Source organism: Bufo gargarizans, chromosome 3 (genome assembly GCF_014858855.1).
Source record: "Bufo gargarizans isolate SCDJY-AF-19 chromosome 3, ASM1485885v1, whole genome shotgun sequence".
NCBI lineage: Eukaryota > Metazoa > Chordata > Amphibia > Anura > Bufonidae > Bufo > Bufo gargarizans.
The window spans coordinates 233,900,306-233,926,898 of record NC_058082.1 but is presented as its reverse complement, the minus strand read 5'-3'; the positions used below and the strand labels follow the sequence as shown (position 1 = coordinate 233,926,898).

Here is a 26,593-nt window from a genome sequence, read left to right as displayed (position 1 = left end):
AACCTTAGGCATGTAATTGAGGTTTTCAGTATAGGCTCTGTAATTCCCAGGCTGAGAGGTACAGTGTGATGAAACCAACCTTGCCACTGGGTGGTGGAGAAGCCTGGCTACCAGCCTCTTGCCCCAGGATTATAGACCCACTCATCAGCCAGGCTTCTTTTGTTCACAAAGGACTTTTACTAACTTTTGAACCCCTGGTCTAATTCATGCCATTTTGGGATATGTTAAATGTCTATGTGTACTGTAAAGGGTGGGACATTGTATATTTGAGTAGTGATGTCTGTCCTATTGTCCCCACGTGTGTATTGGCGATTTCCCTTTGTCCTGAGAGATAATTGACTTACTCCTCGGTTGTCTCCACGACAGAAGACACTGTGTATTCTCCTGCCTGTGATACAATTGCATCAACCCATTGTGTGGGGTAATTGTATCACAGGCAGAGGGGAGTATTTTGTGTGGGAGTGTCTGAGTGTATTGTACGTGTTTATTGGTTGTTTTTACAAAACCCTGTGGGTGGTAACCTTGTTGGAAAATGTGTATAAGTCAATGCTTGTGTGTTCAATAAAGAGTTCCTGTTTTACCCTTTCATCATGTTGAGGCTGGTGTTTGGGTAACTGATCGACACTGGGGATTACTATACGCTGAAGATTTGCTATACTCCCCGGGCTATACTATTAGCTCTTGTAAGAGCTGTTCCTGCTCTCTGGATTTAGGAGAGGTTCACCCACTGGAGCCTGGAGCCTTGTTGTAGGTCCAGGGTGGGTAGGAGACGGTGAGACCTCAACCAATCTTCGGTGGTTCGTGGGGTCTGCAGCGCTTACGGTGTCAAGTGGAGTGCTTGGAGTCCTCGGGAAGCCCTAGGAGCATCTATCGATGGAGGTACCCAGTCGGGGTGCCAGGAGATCCGTTACATACAGAATTAAGATACGGCTGGCCAAACTGTCTCAAAGTGTGGAAGGGTGCACTGGCAATATTCCCTCTCAAAGCAGCAATGTCTTTATCAGTCTTAAAGAAGCACAGTACCTTGCTGACTAGCTCCGTCTTGCAGATTCTGGACCTTCTAGTCTCCCTTCCCTGGAACACTTTGGATAGCTGTAACTGTCTGAGAGATGAAGATTCTCTGGGACTCAGGCCTAGTCCTGAGGAGCAAGCATATGTAGGTCCTCTCTCTTCCTCAGCTAGACGCTCACTGACTAGGGGAACCCGGGTCCATCTCCTAGTATACTAAAGGGATTGAGTCAAAGTTGTTAACCCCTACCTATCCTTACAATACCATTGAGTAAGAAAATACAGTAAAGAGGAACATTTTAATTAACCAAACAACATTATCACAATAACCCTGTGCAGGTACCCTGTTCTTTAGTACTGCACATACGTAGTGGTATGCTAGAGTATACTATAATAATTTTGTACTGGCTTGTGCATGTCTTGCCTTAGGGCTTATTCGAGTGGTTCGGTCTAGGATGCCGTGCAACTAAATATAACAGTCATGCAGTTCTTAGGGTACATGTGCACTGCCTTGAAGTCTACGCCGGTTTTCACTGTGTTTCTGCACCAATTCCTCACCAAAATCTACTTATGTCACTTTTTTTGTCACAGATTTTGATCCCACAACCCCCACCTCCACCCATCAGTTGCTCTCTGAAGCCTCCAGTTCTTTAAACAGAGCTGGAAACAGAGGGACCTGTTCAAAGTACAGTGCCCATGCCAGGTACCGCAACTCGCTTGCCACTGAAGCAACCCGACATGATCACTGCACTTTGAATGGAGATGTGCTTCCAGCTCCATTGAAAGAGCTAGTTCCACGGTTAGAGGGAACGGCAAACAGTAAGGGTGCAGCGTGTTGGACCCCCATCAATCATAAATAATGATCTATCCTGAGGATAGGCCATCAATATCAGGAGCATGGAAAACCCTGAAGTGCGAACTTGGCCTTAATTGTATCTTGCAGCATTAGACGGCTGGGTTCAAACTTGACCAATGATATCTGCATGAACTTTATAGGCTCTTCTGTGTTTTTGACGGTTTCCTGCAGGCTAAATAGTTTCCTCTCGCACAGTAACAACCATATATTAATTGGATCCCTATGAAATTAGCCCTTATGTGTGTTTAGGCCTCATGCATATGACTGTAGTTTGGGCCCACATCCAAGCCACATTGTTTGCGGGCTTGGAAGAAGATCCATTCATTTCAATGGGGCTGCAAAACATGCAGATAGCACACCATGTGCTATCCGCATCCGCACGTCCGTTCTGCAGCTCCGCAAAGAAACATATAAGATGTCCTATTCTTGTCATTCATATCACAGATGAGGATAGGACTGCTCTATTGAGGGCCGGACGTTCTGTTCTGCAAAATGCGGGACACACGACCGGCATTCGTGATTTGCGGATCTGCAATTTGAAGACCGCAAAACGGACATGTGCATGAGGGAAATTAGATGGTGTCCCCCTCAGGGAGGTACTTCTCATTGCATTCTGTATATGCCGATGAGCTATGGTAGGTTTACATGTGTAGACTGTGTAGAGGTGTGACCTGCTACCTGAGCAGAAGGTGGGAGAAACATTGTGTTAGTGGAATAAGATAAACCTTTTAAGTGCATCCATGTTAGGCCGAGTCACAGTGATTTGGTCAGGTATCTCCATCAGTTATTGTGAGCCAAAACCAGGTGCGGGGCAAAAATACAGAACAGGCGGAAACCAATCCATTATACCTGATCTCTGAGAATGTTTCAAAATAACCAATTAGTGTCTGGGTGACACTAATTATATATTTTAAACCAATATAGTTTAGTAGGGCATTAAAGAGGACCTTTCACCGCTCCTGACCTGTCTGTTTTAATAGCTTCATGCATTCCCCGTGTAATAACAATTCTGGAGCCTCTATTCTTATGTCTATATGTTGTGCTGTTCTTTTATTATTCCTGCTTAGAAGTTCTGAATGAATTGTTAGCTAGAACATGGATGTCACTATTTTCAGGAGGAATCAGCAATTTCCTGTTTCAATCGTTTTTATTGGTTTAGTATCAATAAAAGATAATAATTAACAGTTTCCTCAAATATACCTTATTCTGATCTATATGATTTGTTATGAATAAGGGATGATAAAATTCCCAAGAGGAAAATACAGTATGACAGCGAAAAAAGAAAATATATATAAAGATTAAAAAAAAGAAAAGAACAGGGTTATAGTTCCACCTATATTGATAAAAGTTGGAGTTTTAGTTTGGTTGATCTTATGGATCTAGTAGAGTGGCGTAGACTATAGACCTCCATGGCGCCCAAGTTTTATAGTATTTGGCAGATGTATTATTACTGTTTGCTATCATTTCTTCGATTTTGTAGTTAATATTTACTTTCCTGATTATCCGTGAAATGGGAGGGGTGAGTGTGGATTTCCAGTGTTGTGCGATACTCTGGAGGGAAGCTGTAAGTATAGGACAGAGTACAGTTTTTTGAGAGGGAGATAGATTGTCTAAATTTAATCTCAAAATAAATATTTCTGGTCGGAAAGGGAGTTTCACTCCTATGACATTTAGGATTAGGTTTCTTGCCAGAAGTTAGATACGGGTGGGCATTCCCAGAAGGTGTGGGTGAGAGTGCCTGTCTGGTTGCACATACTGGATGTATTCTCATATATCTTGGACAGTCTATATGGTGTGTAGTACCATCTATATATTAGTTTAGAGTAGGCTTCATGGTGTTCAGTGCAGGATGAGCTGCAAATTGAAGTTGTGATAGTTTTTCTTTCATTGGGACAGAGACATTTTTATATTTAAATCTCTCTCCCACTTTTTTATATGTGAGGTGTAAGATTCTAAGTAAATATAGTTCAATAGTCCTAAGACTATAAATTCCTGTTTGTGGTCTTTTTATTAAAACATAACTTTTATTTCTTATTCACATACACAAAAAACAAAACAAAAAAGAACTCTGTTGAGTGTTGAGCAGATCGACCTATATATTGTACTAATCACTATTTGAAGTGATTAATCCTACTCAAGGTTATGCTATATTCTATGTCGATTGCTGCTGTTAGCAATCTACAGAGTTCTTTTTTTTTTGTGTATGTGAATAAGAAATAAAAGTTATGCTTTAATAAAAAGACCACAAACAGGAATTTATAGTCTTAGGACTATTGTACTATATCTATTGACCTCCTGGGTCCAGTGGGTTATTCTGAAATATTTAGATTCTAAGTAAGGTTCTGATAGTTGGGAGTAGAATATTTTAATCCCTTTTCCCAATTAGCCTTATCTGTTAGTTGTATATACATGTGTCTGAGGTGGGATCGCTAGATGTGTGTAGGTGGTATTATTTAAAAAAGTACAAATTTGCAGGTATATGCATAGATCTGATTTATTTTGGTTGTATTTGTTTTGCAAATACAGAAAGTTATGTATTATATTGTCTTTATATAGATTATGAATATCCAATATTGATCCAAGTTGAAAGCGTTAGATCAGGGATAAGTATTTCCAGTGATTGAATATCTAGTATTTTTAAAGTTGGGAATAAAGAGCATGTTGAGATATAAAACTTCCATGCTTGAATGGTCGCCTTAATTGTAGGAAAGGAGAGAGAAGAATTTCTCACTTTGCCTATTGTGGAGGCTAGAAGTAAGGAGTGTAATTCGTGTGGTCCGTTTATATTTTTTTCTATGTCTATCCATAATTTGTCCTTCATTGGGGGCCACCAATCTATAGATTGATCTAGTATGGTCGTTATATGATATGATTTTATGTCAGGAAGACCTAGGCCTCCATGTCTTTTGTGCCTGGTTAAAATTCCAGTGGCTATTCTTGGGGGTTTATTGGACCAGATAAATTTACTAAGTTGGGTCTGGGATAGGAAGGGGGATGGTGCGAAAATGGTACAGAATCTTAGGTAGTGCTATCATTTTGTTTAGTACGAGTCTGCCCCACCAGGATAATTCATAGGAGTGCAGGTGAGTAAGTTCCTTTTGTAGTTTAAGTAATACAGGATTAAAGTTATTATCAGTCATAGTTTCGACAGGGAATGAAAGGTTGATGCCTAAGTAGGGAATACTGTTGTCCTGCCACCGGTATGGAAATGTGGATTGAATGATACATTTTTTGCACACGACCCTTGTTCTGGTCCGCATCTTGTGGCTCGGGTCCGGACCCATTCACTTCAATGTAACTAGAAAGAGGAGATCCAGCTTCCAAACGACCATATAATTGCTTTAATGACAAAACGTGCTAAAATGCAGACATGTACATCAGGTCTACGCGTTTCAGATAAAAAAATACAGATCCTTACTCATGAGTAAGGATCTGTATTTTTTTAATCTGAAACGCGTAGACCTGATGTACATGTCTGCATTTTAGCACGTTTTGTCATTAAAGCAATTATATGGTTGTTTGGAAGCTGGATCTCTTCTTTCTATTTACATTTCCACTATTGCTGAGTTCCTGGCGAATTTCCGTGCCTCCATCTCAGACCAGGACCAGGTGAGCCTCGACTACTGTTTTTTCTTCATTCACTTCAATGGGGCCGCTAAAGATGCGGGGACAGCGCTCCGTGTGCTGTCTGCATCTTTTGCTCCGTTCCCTGGCCCCGCAAAAAAAATATAACATGTCCTATTCTTGTCCGTTTTGCGCACAGTATTAGGCATTTCTGCAACGAACCGACTGTTCCGTTCCACAAATTGCGGAAGGCACACGGGCTGTTTCCGTGTTTTGCGGACTTAAAAACGGTCGATTGCATGAGGCCTTAGGGGTTTGTCCCTGCACAGTATGACACTAGCAGCACTGATTGTATACTGTCGGACTGTGCAGAGACACCCCCACAACTGGTAACACCCATCTGGACATTCATTGCAGACTGCTACCAATTTATTCATAACTTCTAGCGGAGTTATAAAGGAACGGCACAAGTCATAAGAATAGATGCTGCAAATAACTATTAAAACAGACATGTCAGGAGAGGTTACAGGTCCTCCTCCATATGGTATCTGGATATAATCAGTAAGCATATCAGAGAGGATTGTTTGGCACAGTGACAGTTTGGTAAAAGCTTGAGGCATATAAAACATAGTATCAGCTTTTTTTTAGAAAGTGTCTATTTCAGTAACACTAATTAGCTAAGCGCATGTTTCCTGTTTACCGGTTTGTCAGAGCGCCTCCATCTGTGTGTTTTTCCAACTTTCCACTTACAGCTTCTCTTGCCTAAGCCTTGCATAGCTGCACTTGCCAAGGTGTTTCTTTCCCTTAATTATATTGTCACCATCACTGATACATTCAGATTTAACTACGACAATTATATTGAAGCCAAAAGGGAAACATTAGCAACTGAATTACTCGAAGGAATGAAACTACACCGGCTATAACACATGAATAGACACAGTGCGTAGGGTATATTATGTCACAAAGCCTGCCACCCTACAAACCAGCCTAGGGCCTCATTCACAATTCTGTTTTTCATTGACGTGTGCTGTCTGCATTTTCCACATACAGCCCATGTACCCAATGATTGTATTATGTTTGGTCTCATATCAGTGGTTTTCAGTGAAATAATTACGGAGAGATGCACTACTTTGCGGAACCAAACATACCCATTGAAGTCTTTGGGTCCGTGAAAACTCACTGACACAACACAGATGGTCCATTTTTCACTGACCACTGATAGGAGATGCAGACCAAATACGCCCATTGAAGTATATGGGTCTGTGAAAAGCCAATGACACGTCCTTGTTCTGTCAGTAGTTTTTAACTAACCCTCCGTGGAATACGGATGACACATGGAGAGCAAAAAATGGACACAGGGACCAAACATGGACAGCTTTTTGGATGAAACACGGGCGGATATTTCCACGTTCGTCAAACAGACATGGAAATGTGAATGGGACCTTCTAGTTTAATAACCTGGTCACAAGCACCTCCAGCCTTTTCCACACTGTGATGGCTAACCTCTGGCCCTCCAGCTGTGGCAAAACTGCAACTCCCAAGATGCACACTTGCTTTGCTGTTCTCAGAACTCCATAGAAATGAATGAAGCATGCTGAGAGTTGTAGTTTCACCACAGCTGGAATGCTGGAGGTTAGCCATCATGGCTTGACTAGGAAAATCTATTTAGCTGCTGATACCACAATAGATAAATACATTTCTAAGTTTCTAGCTCTGATCCACAATTCAAGATTTTTTAATAAAGTCTGGTTAATGATACTGGACAAGGGATCAGGCTGAGTCATGGATGAGCTTCTCACTGACGGAAATATGATAGGGAAGAAAATATAAAGGCCAAGAGGGGACATCTCTTGGAAGTAAATCAGTAGGGACAGCTATGGCAACTCGAAAGGACTAATGACAGTGTCAGGAACATTGCAGAGGGTCAAAGGCTACTCTGCTATTGTAGACTTCCCTAAGGGAATATTTGCTGGTAAGTTGGAAGTGAGTATAGGGGTGCAACCACATAGTCAGGTTTACTGATACAGTTTCGGAAGCCAAAGCCAGAGTGAATTAAAAAAGAGACGTTGTATCTGTCTTTCATTCATTCTCTCCATATATCCACTCCTGATTTTTGCTTCCAAAACTGCACTATAAAGCCTGACCTTGTGGCCATTCCCTAGTAGATTACATTGGGGGGATTTCCTGACTGAAACCTCAAACATATATGTTTCATGGATACACCTATCTGCACATATGTTAAAAAAAAGAAAAGAAAAAATGTATACCACATGGTTTATGTTTTTGTTACTGGATCCCTCTATAAGGAATAACTCCACATAAGAAAAATTGTAAAACAAGTAAAGCTTTTAAATATATAAAAAGTATGAACAATTTACCATCATATATAATATAACTGGCATCGCCGCATACGCAATGATCCAATCTGTTAAAATAGACATTATTTAAACTACAATGTGAACACCATAAAACAAATCTCCAAATGCCAGAATGTTTTCTTGGTCACTTTGCCTAAAATATATATATATATATATATTTTTTGCAATTGATCAAAAAGCCCTATGTAAACAAAATCTTATCCATACAAACTAGCTCTCTCCACAAAAAATGAATCCTCACATAGCTCCAGTGGCGGAAAAAAAATATTTTTTTATCTAATCTGAGGTATTTTTCTTATTTTTTCATTAGCAGAGAAGAAAAGAAAAAAAATATTTTTTATCAGACCGCCAGTGCTCATCTGACTTCCAAATCAGGTCCCCAAAATAAGACCCCCAATGCTCAGATCAGACAATACAAGTCAGACTCCCAGTGTCATACCCCCCCCTGCTCAGATCAGACCCCCCATGCTAAGATCAGCCCCCCATTGCTCAGATAAGATCCCCCCCATGCTCAGATAAGATCCCCCCATGCTCAGATCAGACCCTCCATGCTGAGATCAGGACCCCCCCCCCATGCTCAGATCCCCCATGCTCACATCAGAACCTCCCATGCTTAGGTCAGACCCCCGTACTCAGTACCATAATTTAAAGAAATCGCCTACCTCTCCTGATCGGGCACCGGGCTCCTGATCAGGCACCCGTTATGCCTCATGCAGACATCCTTGTCAGTTTTGGATCAGTGGTAACACAGACCATGTTCAATCCGTGTTTTCTCCTGTGACAGATCCGTGTTGGGTCCGTGGGTCCGTTTTTTGCTGTCCCATAGACTATAATGGGCATAATAGATCCGTGAACACGGACAAAATAGAGCATGCATCCGTGGTAAAAAAACGGACCCACTGACCGTGCTGAAATACTGATGTGTGAATACACACATTAAAATGAATAGGGACGTGTGCTGTCCGTGGAGAACATGTACAGCACAAGTCTGTGAAACACTGATGTCTGCATGAGGCTTTACTCTGCAGGGCTGACCCTGTCTCCACTGTGAAAAACGTATCTCAGCTTGTCACGATGGAGTGATCCAGCTAATAGAAGATCGTAAGGCGCATTACCACAACCTGATGCAGGATACAACAAAGTTTATTACGAGACAACGCGTTTCAGGGTCTCGACGACCCCTTTATCAAGTCTGTGTCACCCTAGTTTAAGTGTAGCTGGGTGTATACTACCTGGTTCCTTCTAAAAATGGCGCGTGGCGGTGCCTTGTTTCAATTGTGTAGCGCTTTGTGTCAGCGTTCTCGCTACAGTCTTGCACGTGGCACATGTGGAAGGGACGCTCCCTGCCTGCGGGTTGGCCACCCCTGATATAAATGTATCTCCATCATAGTACTGACCCACGGAATGCAGTTAAAATATCATTATTACCATACGGGTAATATAATTGTAATACAGGTAAATATAATTATGACTACTGCTGGGGGGGGGGGGGGGGGACAGGAAAGCAAATGCAACAGAAAGCTTTTGGATTTTTTTTTTAAACTAGATTGGCATTTCCTTAAGGAAATGCGTTGTGCTTGAAAAGAGCTTACAGCGCGTGTGTGAGAGTAAGAGAGAAGAGGAGCTCTGCGTGTGCGCTGTGTCTGTGAGGCTGAGCGGTAATTAGACTGTGCTTGGGACATCATCCATGGCAGTTAAAATCTGATTCTCCGAACGTTCAACTATTCATTTCTAAGGGGGGTTTAACTTTTAAATGTCAATTTAATAAAAACGACAAATCCAATCAACTCCAACAATAAATAGCACACCTTGCAGCTGTGAGAGTTTCAAAAAGCAGGTTGAACAGAGTCTGTACGTTAAAGGCAATCTGTTGACTCGATTTTGGATTATTATATACAGTGATACATGATGAGTAGTACTGCAGATAAGGAGATCAGGTCACTATATTTTATTTTACTGCTGCTCATGGTCCCCCAACTGTCAGCACTCTGAAATACACAGTCCATACTACACAATGGAGAGGACTTGTGCACATGCATGGCAGTCCTGACTGCTCTTAGCGCTGACAGTGGGAGAACGGGGGGCAGTAGGAAAAGAAAAATAATGATTTGTACAATCAGCCGTACTACTTATGTAGATAATGGTCCAAAGTCGGGGTGACAGATTCCCTTTAAGCCTTTCGGTCTGTATTAATTAACTGGAGAAGAATACAATATAAGATGAGGAATAACAATAGAATGTCTTTTCAAGCACTATAATTATAAATTATTGGTAAGATAAAAGCAGAAAATACAATTTATTGTGGCCAGTGCATCAGGTGCAATAGCATAAGCCTTAGACTCCCAGAAATGATTTATAAGTACAGGAACAGCTGTAGGAAGGAAATTGCTAGGAGCAAAGATGACACTACATTAGTAGACACATATAAGTAGGATTGACACTGCATTATATGGAGCTCCCTACAGCTGCAGTAACAAAAAAAAAAAAACTACTCTCTTATGGGTCACTAACTAGATTGAAGATATTCCTGAGGGTGTCAGAGACATTGACTTAGAAGAACATTTCCAGTAAATGCAGATGTGCTTTCATGTGCTGTGACATTTACAATTACAGCTGCTGCGAGAAAATAGCAAAACCCAGAATGACCAACAGGTGATATTAAAATGACAATAAAGTCATAATAATAAAAGCAGCTTCAATAATTATTCTCCTACAACTGAGCATGAAGAATCCACATTACTGAGCTCTGCCTCCACAGCATGGCCAGACAGTCCGCTCATTCATTATTTGGTCTCCACTCTGTCAAACATGGATGGGAGATGGATAACACAAAGTCACGAGGAGCCACTTTTTGCTTTTTAAATAAAAAAATAAAAAAAATCATCATCAGGCAGATATCTAAGTGTCATTTGTCGGCCCTTCATTATGAGCCATACACATTTTCTCCATATGAAGTGACTAAAATGTTTTAAAATAAAATAATAGATCCAACCCAGAAGGTTAAACAAGGAACAGCGGAACAATCGGAAAGTTTTTTCATCCATTGACTATACATATTATACATGTTTTCTTCCTGCTATTGAAAAGACTAGGAGTGCGTGGAAAGTAGAAGTTTTAGCTCCTTTCAGAAAATCTCAGATTGCTAATTAAAATAAGAACCTGAAAAGTAATTTCCTTTTGATGGTGTATTGAGGTGTTCTAAGTAATTATGAATACATCATATGATTAATTCTTTCTCATTTGATTAGACCAAACAATTCAAGTGTCTAAAAATATCTGTTCATCAATCAGACAGTTCAGTAACATGAAGGAAGCAGATTTAATACCCACGGTATGGTTTGAATTCAACCCATTTTCAGCCTACATGAAATGAATACAAATTGTGAGCTGATCCTTCAAAGGAAAGTAATATGTATGAGAACTTTTTGGCTCACTTATTACTACAGTAGTGCATGTGTGAATTTCGGGATCTTAATACATGGAGCTCCCCTCCATTGTGTCATGAGATGTCTATCTTTTATGTGTCTATGGGCAGCCAACAAGTGGTTGTGACGTGAATTGCAGTCTGTCACGGGTCTCGCTTAAATGTCGCAATAATGTATTAAATTGGTTTCATGAGAAATTGGAGTCTTTAACTAGATTCGAGCTAGGCGTGGCACATTGAAAAAATACTAGAAGCACATATCATATGTGTAATGTGTGCAGCTGCACAAGGGCCCAGTGTAGGTAAGTGACCTCATTGAAACCCTTAAAGGGGTTGTGCAGCCAGTACATATTGATGATCTATCCTCAAGATAGGTCATCACTATCTGATTGGCGGAAACCCCCCACTGATTAGCTATTTAAAGAGGAGGCGGCGTTCATGCAAGCGCTACTTCCTTTTCAAGATTACACTGCATGTCATCTCAGAAGTATCAGTGGTGCGGTGTAATTCAGTTGAATGGAATAAGGACTTATACTGCGCCGCCACTGCAGGCGAGATGATGTGCATTGTAATTTTGAAGAGGAAGTAGCGCTCATATGAGCAGCACCTCCTCTTCAAACAGCTGATCGGCGTGGGGGGGGTCGAGATTCGGACCCCCACAGATCAGATATTGATGACCTATCCTGAAGATATGTTCTGGCTGTACACCCCTTTAAATGTCCTATTGTCTATAGATTACAAGCGTATTAAATTTAGCTCAGTCCGAGGAGCTAATGAAATTTCATAGCTCACTATAACTGTGGAGTGTTAGGATCCTTCATACACAGTTTTGTCCCTGTCATTTCTTTTCTTAGGCAAAAAAAAATGCCTAAAAAAATATATGACTTCATCTGAGTCTTTTTGAGGTATTTCTGCTCTTATAGTATGTTCTTCCACCTGGTGTTTTTTTATGATGTTTGTTGTATGGTAATCATGTCACTTCCTCTGTAAAGATGTATGGAAAAAAACAGCATTGGTAAAAAAACAACAACAACAACAACAGCACACATTGAACATGCATTTTTAAAGCAGAGAAAAAGCTATGGAGATATGTGGGAGAAAATATCAGACTGCATGCTGAGATAAAAAAAAGCCATTGACCCAAACAACACACCTTGAGGGTGAAAAAATCCCCACAAAAAACACTGTTTGTCCCGTGTTTAATTCTTTCCATAGACTTCAATGCAACATCTGGAGCTGGTGTTTTGCTGAATGAATGATTAAAAAATAGGGATTAACCACTAGTTGCCAGTGATTTTTTAAAATTTGTCTGAGCAGGGGACTACCTCACTTTAAAAGTATAACCTTTGCCAGCTAGTTAGGACATTTAGAAGCCCCATGAAAGTTTCTTACTTGCTGGCAATGTCTAGCTGACAGCAGGTATACTCCTTTCCATTCAAGTTGTGATAATATCTAAAAAGAAATCTAAGTTGTGACTCAAGGCCTGTTTAAAAGGTCAAGCATTGACTTATAGGGTAGCTACCTTGCATCTGGATGGCACATAAGGCGTCACTTACTTTTCTTTTCCCTTTTCATTGAGGAGTCTTGTCTGGCCCATAGGACTCCTCACACCTACTAGGTGCTCTCCATAAGGAGAAATACTATCCCCCAAAATCTAGATATATTGCAAACATTTATAGCTGTGTTTTCTGACATTTCAGAATGGTCTCTTATAAGAATCATTGATGGCATCGTCATTCTTCACTATAGATGTACAACTGTTCATACATATCTGTGAGAAAGGCTGCAGGTATGCCAATCTGTAGAAAAAAAAGACCTGGATAGCACATCCACATGCCATACATTGATCTATTGCTTCTCAGCATAATTTCTAAACATGTCCAGTTTGTATATGTTTTGATGAAAATGCATAGGCCCACTGACCATGTCAAGGTAGCCTCTTTTGAGTGGATCCCTACACTGGCACAATGCTGCCTAGTCACCACGGTTGACGCAACATAGCTCCTACAGGTGGCTAGACCCAGCAGTCCAAAAATAGCTTATGGCCACATCACTGTTGAAACCAGTTATTGGCCGTAGCTGGATGCAAACAGTCCGGGGACTGTAAGATGGAGACAGCAGAGGTAGCATGAAGAACCAGAGCAGCGGAGAACACGTAACTATGAATATTCTGTTTCAGGAGGCAGGCGGTGGACAATAGATAACATCGGGGGTGCACTGCCAATGAGGCGAGGTGAGGCGATTGCCTCAGGAAGCACCAGGTAGGGACAAGTGGGGGGCAGTGGAAAGGCCTTGGGCAATGAGTGCTTTCATTGTGGAAACGTTCATCTCTGCATATTCGATGGTATCGCTATATTAACCAGTATGTTTTTAGCACTATATGTAATGTTTTCCAAGTATGCCTATAACAGTAAGGCTGGAGGTAAGGGGTTAGGTTGAGAATTTAGCATGGGGGGTGGGGGATGTCATTTCAGTTTTCGCCTTGGGCAACAGAAAGGCTAGATGCACCCCTGGATAACATGTCATTATTACTGGAAAACTCCTTTAATTAGAGTGCTGCTGCCTCCTCATCCTATAGGTCTCAGCCCATAGAACCAAGGCCTAAACTTCAACCGTTATCATAACTGCTACTAATGGATCATTTGTAGTGGCATATAGTCCCATATCCGGATGTTATAGTAACTGGATGATGCTGTTTTTCATAATGGTTTAGTACACCTTTTCCTTTGCTTCCTAATGATACATTGACCCAGGGGTGCACCTATCCTTTCTGCTGCCTGAAACGGCGCCCCTCCCCAATGCCTATTTCTTAACCTAACCCCTTTGCCACAATGAAACCGCTCATTGCTCATGGCTCTTCTGCTAACCACCCCTCTTGTCCTTACCTGGTGCTGCCTGAGGCGATCGCCTCACCTAGCCTTATTGGTGGTGTACTCCTGCATTGACCCCCTATAGAATAGTCACCTATACTGTATGTAAGACGAAATAATTCTAAATGTATTTCTGCCAGCATAAAAAAAAAAATCACATCATCATTCATTCCGTCCTCAGTGTTGTCACAAGTGACAGATTGTCAATGCAGCAGCAAGTAATATCGTTGGACTTTGACAATCTATATCTGCCAGTGTATATTCGATTTGTGACAAACACAATCTCAGACATCTTTCTTACATCTAGTGTCATTTTAATAGCATATTTAGAGATCAGTGCTATGATGGATCAGTGGTATATTAATAAACCTATACCAGAACTTGTTTTGAAAGTACAACATCACATCAACAGAACGGTGCTTAGAAGGGCCGGCCAGCATTGCTTTATACTTTAACCTCTCTTCTATTGCTTTTAGAACTTCACCATCATATAACTTGATTGCTTTTGCCATCTCCGGGATATTAAATAGTGATGAGCAGCAGGGGCAATATTCGAATTCATGATATTTCGCAAATATTTGGACGAATAATTGTCATATATAAAAAAAATATATTGCTAAAATCGGCAATGTAATATGGGCGCATTGTATGCACAATACAGGCGTGGGTCACTGTTACTAAATTTTTAAGCTGCTATAAGTTTCCTGAGACTGGAGAAAATGGTTGGCACGGCAGAACATTACAATAGCTTTATATGCAGATAGAGTGCTCCAATATATTCGCAATTGCGCAAATCGGCAATTAATGATGCACATATTTTTGCGCAATACATGCAACTTCATATTTTGGCAGGTCTGACTACATATTACTGATTGGTGCACTAAGTATTGTTGTGACATCACAGCACTATGTCTGTAGCATGTATGGACAGCAGAACCAACAAATCAGCTACACTATATCACTATCTAACCTACACTGACTATCTCCCACTAGCCATCTGCAATTAAACAGTAAAGCACAGAGCACAGCAATGACACTGCTGTCTCTCTCAGAACTCCATAAAACTTCAGAAAATGTCTGCTGGGGAGGTTCTTCTATAGTAAGGGGTAGGCATGTGTTGTTTGATACCATAATAGTAATATACAGAAGTTTTCCACTGAAGGATGAAAAAAGTAAAAATGTTACATGTTTTGGCTGATAGACTCTCATTTGGCCAAAATAAAACTGAATCTAGACCAATCATATATTTATTGTCTTTCCCATTAAAGGATCGGGCTATCTGAAGTCTGTGTATTTCTCATATAATTGCAGCATATAATGACTGAAATAACCAATATGTCTCATGGTTTAAGCTTGATCAATATTACCCATGTTGGGTGGCAAAATGAAAGAAAAAAAGAAAATGACTCCCGTCTGGCTTCACTGCATCTAATAATGACCACTTACACACTCCTATATCACATCATAGGCATATCAGAAATTTTAAAATGCTATTTTTCATACTGCATTCTACTTTATTGCTATTATTTTCTTAACCCATTATGTAGGTGAGTTGATTCATACTAAATTACAAGATCAATTTTTTCCATAGCTCTATGAGAAAAAAAACACATAATATACAACAAACTATTGAATCATCTGTTACATATGTTTGTAACTAAAATTGTAAGAGAACATGAATTTGTCCGATGCAGAACCCTACTCATGACCATTACTAATATATTGTGTGGATCACTCCACCCTAGAACAGGGTTCCCCAACTCCAGTCCTCAGGGCCCACTTGCCGGTCAGGATTTAGGAGTATCCCACAAAATGAATACCTGTGGTAAATCCTGATGGATGGACACTAATTATATCAGCTGCCCAATACTAAGGAAATCCTGAAAACATGAACGGCAGGTGGGCCCTGAGTACTGGAGTTGAGGACCACTGCCCTAGAACACTGTTCTAAACATTGTCTATAGTAATATATAACAGCTGTCTAATGTAAAGAGGAACTGCAATTTAACTGAACTTTTGCAGTTTGGGTGGGGTTTGGGTGCTAAGACCCCACAATGGATTTCTATGAACCCATCTCAGCACCTGGCTAAATGTTCATTCTCCTTTGTTTTGCTATTTAAACCAGTAGGACTTTTGATGCCTTTTACTGAATATCACTCATAAAAGATCGGATTCTTGCATCACGTGACCTTCAACTCATCCAAGTTCACATTTGTGTTTACACAGTAATACATGTCTAGGAGAACTAATGGTTAGGCCATATACAGTGTGTTAGGGCCTGTGATAATTGAATTGATATGTCCATCAGGCTTATATGTTCTCAATGTTAAAATAGTGTATATTAAATGGTAGTGTGGCCTAAATGTATTCAGTAAGGAATGCCTTACAGGTGGTGGGCATGGAAAATGGGACACAGCCTACCATTTCTATATTGCTATAGTTCATTTTCATGTGTCTGTTTTTTTCCACATTAAAGGAATTAAAGAGGTTGTCTCATCTCAGACAATGGGAGCATATCACTAGAATATGACCCCATCGTCTGATAGGTGCAGGTGCAAATGGACACAAGAACAAAGCCCTGAAAGTGGTGGAGGGTGCACTGCGCATGCACATGCACCCTTCATTCATTTCCACCCGGCTGCTCAAAATAGCTGAGTGCTGGCTTGGCCATTTCCATCAGGCCCATAGAAGTGATTGGGAGCGGTGGCCGGTCATGCGCGTGCGCTCCCATTCACTCCTAGGCAGAGAGGCAGAGAGGGCTTGGTGGCTTGGTGGTGGGCAGATCAGAGTCCTGCAGCCACCACTTTGAGGGGCTCAGTTCTCGATATAGGTGTGGGTACCTGCGGTGGGACCCATGACTATAAGACAATCGGAGCATATCCTAGCGTGCCTGAGATGAGACAACTCCTTTAATAGCAATACAATATTTAATAGTGTTACCGTAAAACTATCTTTGTTGTCTATAGCAACCAATCACAGCTCAGGTTTCATTATTTAAACGGCTTGAACAACATGTATAAAAGCTTTAGGGTCCATTCACACGTCCGCAAAATGGGTCCGCATACGTTCCGCAATTTTGCGGAACGGGTGCAGACCTATTCATTTTCAATGGGGCCGGAATGTGCTGTCCGCACATTGTGGAATGCACATTGCCGGTGTCCGTGTTTTGCGGATCCGCAGAACACTTACGGACGTGTGAATAGACCCTTATTGAGTGCTATGGACGACAGTCTTACTGTTAGACACTTTTTATAAATGAGGCCCATGGACTACAGCTGGAGCAATGAGTACTACCGCAACACGTGACTAGTGTTATTGGGGCAGATTTATGAAACTGTCTGAAAGAAAACCTGTGTTTGTCGCCCATAACAACCACTCACAGCCCAGCTTTAATTTTTCAAGAGTAAACTTTAACAAGAAAGCGATGTGATTGGTTGCTATGAGTAACATAGGCTATGTGCACACATGGTGGAATTGTGGGAGAACTATCCATGGGGTATTACAGTACCAAGAAAGGACATAAGATTTTACAAAATGTCATCCACACCCTGTGGAAAAAAAATCTTCATCATGCAGTAAATTTACCTCCAGTGTGGATTTTAATTCTGCAGCACGTAACATGTTCATCTTGAGTGTATTTATTGCAGATTTTGCAGTATGCAGCAAAATCCATGGCGGAAAATCCACTGTGGAAAACCACCCCCATAAGCCTCCCACGTGGACTAGAAATACTGTAGACCATTTCCTCTTGTAGAATTTTTTGCAGAGGACTCGATGAGCTGTTATGTAGGAGGATTTTCTTATGAGACGCGAGATAATATCACTTGGTATACAACAGAGCACAACGTCAGCGCTATTAAATGCCTGGCATTGATTGATTAAAGCTGTTTCATGTTTAGAGCCCAAATAATATGCACTAATTTTAGAAGATAATGACTAGTCGCTGCATAATTAACTTCAGTAAAATCTAAAGGGCTACGACTAATAAATAGACAAGGATGTGGTGAATGCTGAAGAGTCTGTCATGTTGGTTTAGTATGTCCAGACTCAATTATATGATAAATAAGATGATGCATGCCAAGATGACATAAATTAATTCTGTATTAGATGACATTACACCTCTGATTATTTATAAATGGAAGTGGACGTATCACTGATAACCCTACTGGTCTGCTACAACGATTCCACTGGATATTACAGCCCCAGAGAAAGGCAGTGAGGAAGCTAATCTAACAAGCATTACCAACACATCTTTTTTCTACACCTTTGGGGGAATATTTTTAATCACTGCTTTTTACTAATTTTTGGCTACAAATACAAATTATTTTTTTCAATTCATGTTTATTAACAATTTTCAGCCCTGGCTTTCTGTTCACATTGAGACCCGTCAGATAGAAGTCCCAATGACTCATGTGTACCCTTATTTCAGAATTTCTGGCAAACACTTATCTAAGCCATAGTTTGGTAAAAAAAAAAAAAAAAGTTGTAATGAGTGTTTATGAGCTGTCAGGAATTCAGAGGTGAAGGACACACATGAGCCATTGCCTGCTACCCTGCAAATACTCAGAGACTGGTAACTCTACAGAGAAAAGGGCTGAAAATGTTTACAAAATATCAATTGAAAAAAATGATTTGTAGCCCAAAATGAGTAGAATGCAGTATTTAAAAAAAAAAATGCCCCCAAAGGTGTCCCATAGTTACTCTACATGTATGTTTAGAGTGAGGGACATAATTGAAACACTGCTTTATATATCCTAGCTCCATTGTATGCCTCAACAAATTAAGACTTTACTTTACGCACATTTCTCACCATTCTAAAGTGAAATGAATTATTTTTACTTCTCATAAAAATTACCACTATGTGACCCAATTAGGCACAAAACTCAGTGAGATACAAGTTGCCATAACAATAACTGCTTTATTTGGCAAGCAAGAGGATGAAATAGATGATGTGAAATGTTATAGTCTGTATAAGTACTAATAGATACTGATTTTGACACTTGGCATAATTCATCATGATATCACAGAATAGTATATAGAGTGTAACTGTCTTTTTTTTGTAATGTGTAGCGGCAGTGATACTGACCATTTTTGTAGTATACTTTTATTACTAAAACCGTACATTTCTATTACAAAAATAGCTCTAAAGTGGCCCATTTGAGGGCAGCAGCAGTCAGTGTGGAGCATGTCTCCACAGTTAACAGAAGACAGAGCAGCGTTGCTAAGGCACAAAATGGGCCACTTTAGAGCTATGTTTGTAATAGAAATGTACAATTTCAGTAAACAAAGTATATTACAAAATTTTCAGTATCTCTGCCCGTACACATAAAAAAACTGAATGACAGTTACACTTTAGGTTCAGGTAAACCTTCATTATCTTAACTGAGTGAGTCCTTCTAATGCACAAACAATGCTTTGCACTGCATTGGTTATAAACGGGTTGTTCGAGACTGTTAAGCGGCCAAGCACATTAGTCTAAAGTTGATCAAAAACCGCTGTTTGATCGTTTTAGCCGACTGATGACAAACCACTATTATTTCAAAAGAAGTCGCCCGTGTTTGAAATTTTCGTCTTATTATTGTTGGAGAAAAGAACTTTCAATCAAAGCAATATTGTTCATGGATGAAAGAGCTTTCTTTCAAACAATGTCCCCAGAAAGAATTTTCATCCATCGACCAGTTTCACTGTACATGTATGGCCAGTTTTAACAACTGTATCATCCAAAGTGGACTAAAATGTATTTGGCTGCAACTATGAAATGATCATTCACCAGATAATTGTTTGTTCAACAGCTGTTGAACCATTAGCCAACCTCTCTGCAATGTGTATGATCACCTTTAACCCACCTCCAGTTGCCAGACATGGTTTCAATCACAAAAAACTCTCATCTTTTCAGATAATTGTAGTTCCACTGTCAAGCTTTAATCTCCATGGCTTACAGTTCCTGCAGGACTGCAAGTGGGACTTGTTGTGTCCAGTCACTGACCTCAGAGGTTATGTGTCAGTAACAGGACCTGACCACTGAGTCTTAAAGGATAACTGTCATATTTTTATTTTATTTGCTAGTTTATTAGAGCTAGGCATGTATACCTGAGTTAGTCTGTCAATGATTGCCAAAAGATCTGTAATTACCTTATAATAACAGCTTTCATTATTGTGCTCTGTCCCTTTTCACTGCTCCCTTAAAAGACCGTTGCTAGGGCTCATCTGTCTTCCTTTTAGTATAAACAGAAGACAGAGGGGCAGTCCTTCACACTGCATGCCTCCATTAGGCTACAGAGTGAGGAGGCGTGTCTCTCGGTAATCCAATCTGATTGGCTGGCAGGAAGCTGTTGGCTACAGAAAGTGTGTATATGAAGTGAGGGAAGGCAGTTTTGGCCTCAGAGAACTGGCAGAGGAGCCCTCTTGAGAAGGTCCTCATATTGTAAATGTTTAAACAGCTGTAACTAAGGGAAAAACTCAAGGAAAACAGTGGTATGTGAAGAAACTAAAGATTGCTTTATGCATAATGCTGCTGCAGCAGTAACGTATGCTAAAATTGATTTTTTGATGAAAACATGACAGATACCCTTTAATGGTCATGACAGATACCCTTTAATGGAGCTTGACACTGGACTTGTAATAATCTAAATAGCTGAGTGTTTTTTCTTTTCTTTTTTTTTTACTTTGAAACCATGACTATCCCCCTGCCAATGGGTTAAAAGTCTTAGACAATTCCTTTAATGCAGTACATTTACAAAAGTATTTGAATATTTGTGTTGAGCTGGTATTACACATGAAATAGCTGCTGATGAACAGCTATTTCTTCTGACTGTCCCCATAACATTGCCTACACTTGGCTTGGTCGAGCATCCATTTTTTTTTCAAAAGAGGAGAGGTGAACGTCACTGCCATACCCCTCTTACAGTGACCTGATCCCTGTGGTAACAAAGGTAGTTTGCATTGTTGGATTTTAACCAGTCTTATCCTTCTTTACCTCAAAATTTGTAATTGAGGGGCCCTGAAACTCATTAGATCATCAGTCAACTCCCCAAGTCTCAGATAGTGATCCTGTTGCTATCATTTTATAAATGTATAGATATATGGCTTATGCTTTTTACCTTTTTTTCTTTTCCTAGGAACTTTTTACTCTGGAATGCAAATTTAAAGAGTCAGTTTTTGAGAACTATTATGTCATCTACTCATCTATGATATACAGACAACAAGAATCTGGTAGGGCCTGGTTCTTAGGGCTTAACAAAGAAGGCCAAGTTATGAAAGGTAACAGAGTCAAGAAAACAAAACCAGCAGCTCATTTTCTACCCAAGCCATTGGAAGGTAAGTACATTATATGTACATTAATATGCTGCATGTGGCTTAGTACAGTTAATTGATTTAGCGTGGGTGGATCATTTTCTTTGATCTCTGTTTCTTAAAGCTCAAGGACTCATCTTGAGCTCCATTAGCAATAATTATAGAATAAAGATGCATCACATTCAGCCAACTATTCACCCTTATGACAACCATGCCTATTTAGAAAAAGTCACATAAAACAAATAGATGTATTTTATGATGACGTACAAACAATATATATTCAATGGATCTATTATGTCTCACTTTGCACCATGTTTTTTTATATAAAAAAAGAATCCAGACATATATTGTTTTGTGTCCATAGACTTTTATGGTGCAGATGCATGCCACAATTGTGTCCTTTTGGCAGGTTTACTTTTTATTACTCTTTTGGCTGTACTATTACTACATTTGAAAAATAAGATCAAACACATAAAAAAACATAGGATGAAAGGGTCATCTCATGAAGACAGCAGATTGGCTCTCTGTTCAGCCACACAGAGTGGGGAGCTCATCTCTACATCTGTATGCCCTAACAGTGTATATGCAGGGGATGTCATGGTGAGAAACATACTTTAATGAAGTTAACAGAAGACTTATCTATCCTTATGGATATTTGTGTGTATACAGTATGTTCGGATCTGTATAAAATAAAAAAAAAGCAAAATAATCTTTGCTTCCCGTAAAAAATATCTTTCAAATTGATGCCATCTGTATGATGCTATATATTTTTTTGCACATCTAATAAAAGGCACAGAAGTGGTGTGAATCTTGCCCTACTAGCCCCTAAGATCTAAGACATTACTACTTGGAAACAAGAGGCCTGATAAAGTAAAACTGGAATGAAAAGGGTTACAGAAAAAAAGATGTCTTCCTCGTCCCCCCAATGTGTTATGTTACAACTGTATGCCTCAAATATGATAGGAACTTAATTTCTAGTATTTGCTTCATAAGGCATAAAATTAAATGAAAACAAATGAAAAACTGATCTGAGCAATTTTAATTTCACCAATTCAAGAAACAATTGTTTCTATTCATCTGTGATTAGGATACATTGAGTGAATCAACATCATGTGACTATGATTCACTTTTAGTAAATCACAGCAGAAAATTGCAACCGAAAGGGGTTTCATCAGAGTAACCCCCATACATGGACCCAAGTAACCCATGCAGAAGCAGGTTCCCCATGAGTTAAATGGACAGCCATTCATTTGAGGATCCGCACCTAACTGACATGAGTCTATACTGCACCTCAGTGTGCATACAATTTTATGCATTTGTCGTACCATGCAAATTTGCTCCTCTAGTTAATTACTCACAAAGCTATCACTGCATCATACTAAATGTCCGGAGTCTGTCATCTCCACAATCAGTTTCAAAGTAAACATACCACCATGTAGGGTTGGTGTACAGTGGCGTAACTAGAAATGACTGGGCCCCAACTAGAAATGACGAGGCCTCCTCCTCCCCCAGCAGCATTTTGCAACTCCTGACTCCTGTGCAACCCCCACTCCTGAGGCTAGACAAGATCACTCTCTCCGACGAGGAACAGCAGCTGCTCAGTCCGATTTCTACAGTGTCATTGTATATAATGTCATTGTATAACACTGTTTAGGGGGCCTTGACAATAAAATATTTTAGTCCTCATCCTGGGTGGGCCACTTTCCCTGCTTCCCTATAGCTACGCCCCTGTTGGTGTCCCTGAACATAACCATACCTTTCTTGTGAAAATCCAGTCCTCTAATCCAGAGAAATGCATTTTTATATTTTTATACAAAAAAACTGTTTTGGAGGTGGCAAACTCTCTTGAAGTAGATGTACTGCCATTCTACAATATTCATCAATGTGTTTTTATATTTATCTGTTTATATTTAAAGTATATACTATTATTGTACTATCACCGTACTGATTAGAAAGTACTACTCCAAGAAATGTACTATATTAGGAATAAACAGAAGCCTGATCTTGGGGCCAAAGCCTTCATAGCTACATAATTCAATACAATATTTCTAGTCTAGTTCTATGGTTACAGGGTTGTCTACGTATCTGAACTTTATTTCTTATGTTTTTATAATTTTGACTACATGTCTCAGTCATTACTTTGTTATGAAAGGTAATTTAATTCTGTGAATTCAGCTCCTTGGTATCTGTTACTACTATCTATATTCTAGCGCTTAATCTGAAAATGGTGTTTGATTATTAGATTTCGGTATCTGATAATAAGATATTTCATGGCCTGGAGGAAACACTGTTTAGTTTTTGTTGCAATGCAAATCAGATCTTAAAAAATTATATTACATTTTTCATGGCCCATGAAACTCTTTCCATCGGCTATTTTAACCTTGGTTTCTTTTTTTTAGTTGCCATGTACAGAGAACCATCCTTGCATGATGTTGGAGAGACAGTGCCAAAGGCCCGTGCGACGCCAAGCAAAAGCACAAGTGCATCTGCAATAATGAATGGGGGCAAACCAGTCGCTAAGAGTAAGACATCATAGCCAGACCCCCCCAAGGTTGTTGTGACTTGCTGAGCCCTTGGCACACTTGAGCATTATCCACATCAGACTGTCCACACTCCAGTGTTTGTAGGCAAAGAGTGAACTACTGGCTCTTTGCAGTTTCAGAACCAACGTGTTGAAGATGGATAAAACTCAGTGTGTATCCCCTCCCTCCACAAGAAGACACCTGGGGAACCAGCTAAACTCAGACCATGGAATGCCCTACCAGATATGGAATGCCTTTTTAATATCTTATCTGTGACTGTGACACTTCATGTGAATGACATACTTCACAAGTACACTTGATACCTTGCCTGCTGCCAATTATCCTTACCCCCTTTTGAGCCCAATTACAGCGAAATCCATATGTTTAAGTTCTATTTTGTAGCACACAAATATAAAGTAATTTCTAGTTAGACGCTGTAAAACTGCGCTATAATGGATTTCTCTAACCTTTTTTACAAGGCTGCTTGCAACAATGTCTGTGACCTTTTGCAGGGATTGCGTTCCTCTAGAACTTGAATGTTTCAGATGGCTTAGTTCTGAAAGCAATCAGGGAATCAGGAAGCCTTCAAAAAAAACATGTCTATAAAGAGTAGTAGGACATATATACTGGTCAAGTGTGTCAACAGGATTTGTGCTCTGCAGGTTGGCGTTAAATACTAGAGGGAAATATGTCAAACACAAGTAGTGGGAAGTAGGCTGTGACTAGTGTTTGACACTCCCTATACTTTCCTTTTTGTGTGTGTTTTATACATATCACAGGCTTGCTGGTGATGGTAACATTTGCCTTAGCCAGTAAGCAAGACCCACTTGTTTTTTGAGATGGTGGGTCCATAGAACTCTGTAGGCCTTGTAGGCCTGAATTAAGGCTCATTTTTCATCTATGATTCCTCATGATAAAGCAGATATATATCAATATGATTAGCAAATGTTCCGCTACCTACAATAATTCTCTTTTGAAAAATGTAGTCCTTCCTGTTTTTAATAAACTCTGATGAAATTGCACCTGTAGCCCACTCACAGAGAAGGCAGATATTTCATGGGCTAAGCCAGTATTTGAGAACTGAGCCTATTAATTCACTAGGCGCCTCTGCTGCAAGTTGCTAGTGACTTTTTAGGCTAACTGATGGTTCAGCTCACCAAATGACTGTCTCATGTTTAAGGTCATTCCCATCTCTGGCAGTTCCTGCAGTTTTGTTTAGCTTGGCATGGGCACGTTGTTTGTTGTGTCCCCTTTTTGCAACAGCAATGCAAGTTCTGCACTAACTTAATCTAATTTGATATTCCTGTTTGATAAGACTGGACCAGTAAATGAAATATTTTAGGTAAGCATGCAAAGTCCAGTGATATTAATTTCCATACCAAATCTTACATATTCCTAATACTTTCAGGAACCAGAATTTACACGATAAAGGTGCCTTGCTTAGGTTGTGGCATATTTTACACAAAACCACTTCATGTGGAACCAGGACTTTCAAGCGAACCAGAAGTCATAAGGTGCCTACTCTATGTCTGTCATGTGAAGTGTTTTTCACAATGGCAATTGGTTCCTCACATACAACTATGACTACACCTTGTAGGTTGTCTTCCCTGTCTGAGATATCAGTGAGGTCATTCTGAAGCATATGAATTTTGAAAGTTTTCAAAGCCTTTCACTTTTTTCACATTTTGTTATGTTGTGGCCTTGTGCTATATTAAAGAAACTTTCAAGTTTTCCCCATCATTCTCCACTCAATACCCGATAATGAGACAGTGAAAATATTAGCAAATTTATTGGAAAGTAATAACTAAAATCTTGCATTGACATAAGTATTTAGATCCTTTATTCAGTAGTTAGCTAAGGAACCTTTGGCAGCGTTTACAGCCTACAGTCTTCTTGGGTATAATGCCACAAGGTTTTCATATCTGGATTTGGGGATTTTCTGCTGTTCTTCTCTGCAGATTCTCTCAGGATCTGACATGTTGGATAAGGACTGTTAGTGGGCAGCCATTTTCAGGTCTTTCCAGAGATGTTCAATTGGGTTCAAGTTAGGGCTCTGGCTGGGTGGCTCAAGGACATTTGCGAAGTTGTCCCTAAGACAAGAATATCTCTGTACTTTGCTCCATTCAGCTTTCCCTCAACCCCTTAAGATTCAAAATCTAAATAAATAGTCTGTGGGCAAATTCACACTAAGTACTGCAACACTCTATTGGGAGAGGTCAATTCCCACATTCCCACATACCTCAAACAAGCACGATAAAATTCTGAGTGTGCACTGCATACAATAGTAGAGATAGATGAAGAAAGTTCACTTATCGTTGCTTCTAGTTGACTTTTCACTGACGTGGATAATCACTTAATTTATGTTCATACTGGTCAAAATGCTCCAGTGTGTTCAATTCTTCTCAAAGCAGACCACAAATCCCAGCTTTACTACTAGAGGACCCAAGGAAATAGGCCTCACATAGTAAAGCAGTTTCAAACCATCCAATCCACACAATGAAATATCTATCATGAAATTCGAGTTGGGCTGTCCTAGAGTGGATTGCATTTTATATGCAAGATTGTTTAACATTTTGTAAGTTCAATAAACTCATTAAGGGGATTGGATGGTTTGGTAGTGCTTCACTATGCGTGGCATATTTCCTTGTGTCCTTTAGTAGTAGAGCTTGGATTTGAGA

General features: G+C 39.9%; 1 protein-coding gene across 3 annotated transcripts in view; it reads left to right on the top strand.

The window, feature by feature from the left end:
* FGF14 (fibroblast growth factor 14) overlaps positions 1-26,274 on the top strand; it is a 610,672-nt gene extending 584,398 nt beyond the window's left edge. For all 3 annotated transcript variants that reach the window (XM_044287811.1, XM_044287813.1, XM_044287812.1), the window contains exons 4-5: positions 21,219-21,417; positions 23,793-26,274. In XM_044287811.1, the coding sequence (XP_044143746.1) occupies positions 21,219-21,417; positions 23,793-23,929 (336 nt within the window). In that variant the 3' untranslated portion in view covers positions 23,930-26,274. The remainder of the gene's footprint in view (positions 1-21,218; positions 21,418-23,792) is intronic.
* Positions 26,275-26,593: the final 319 nt, after the last annotated feature.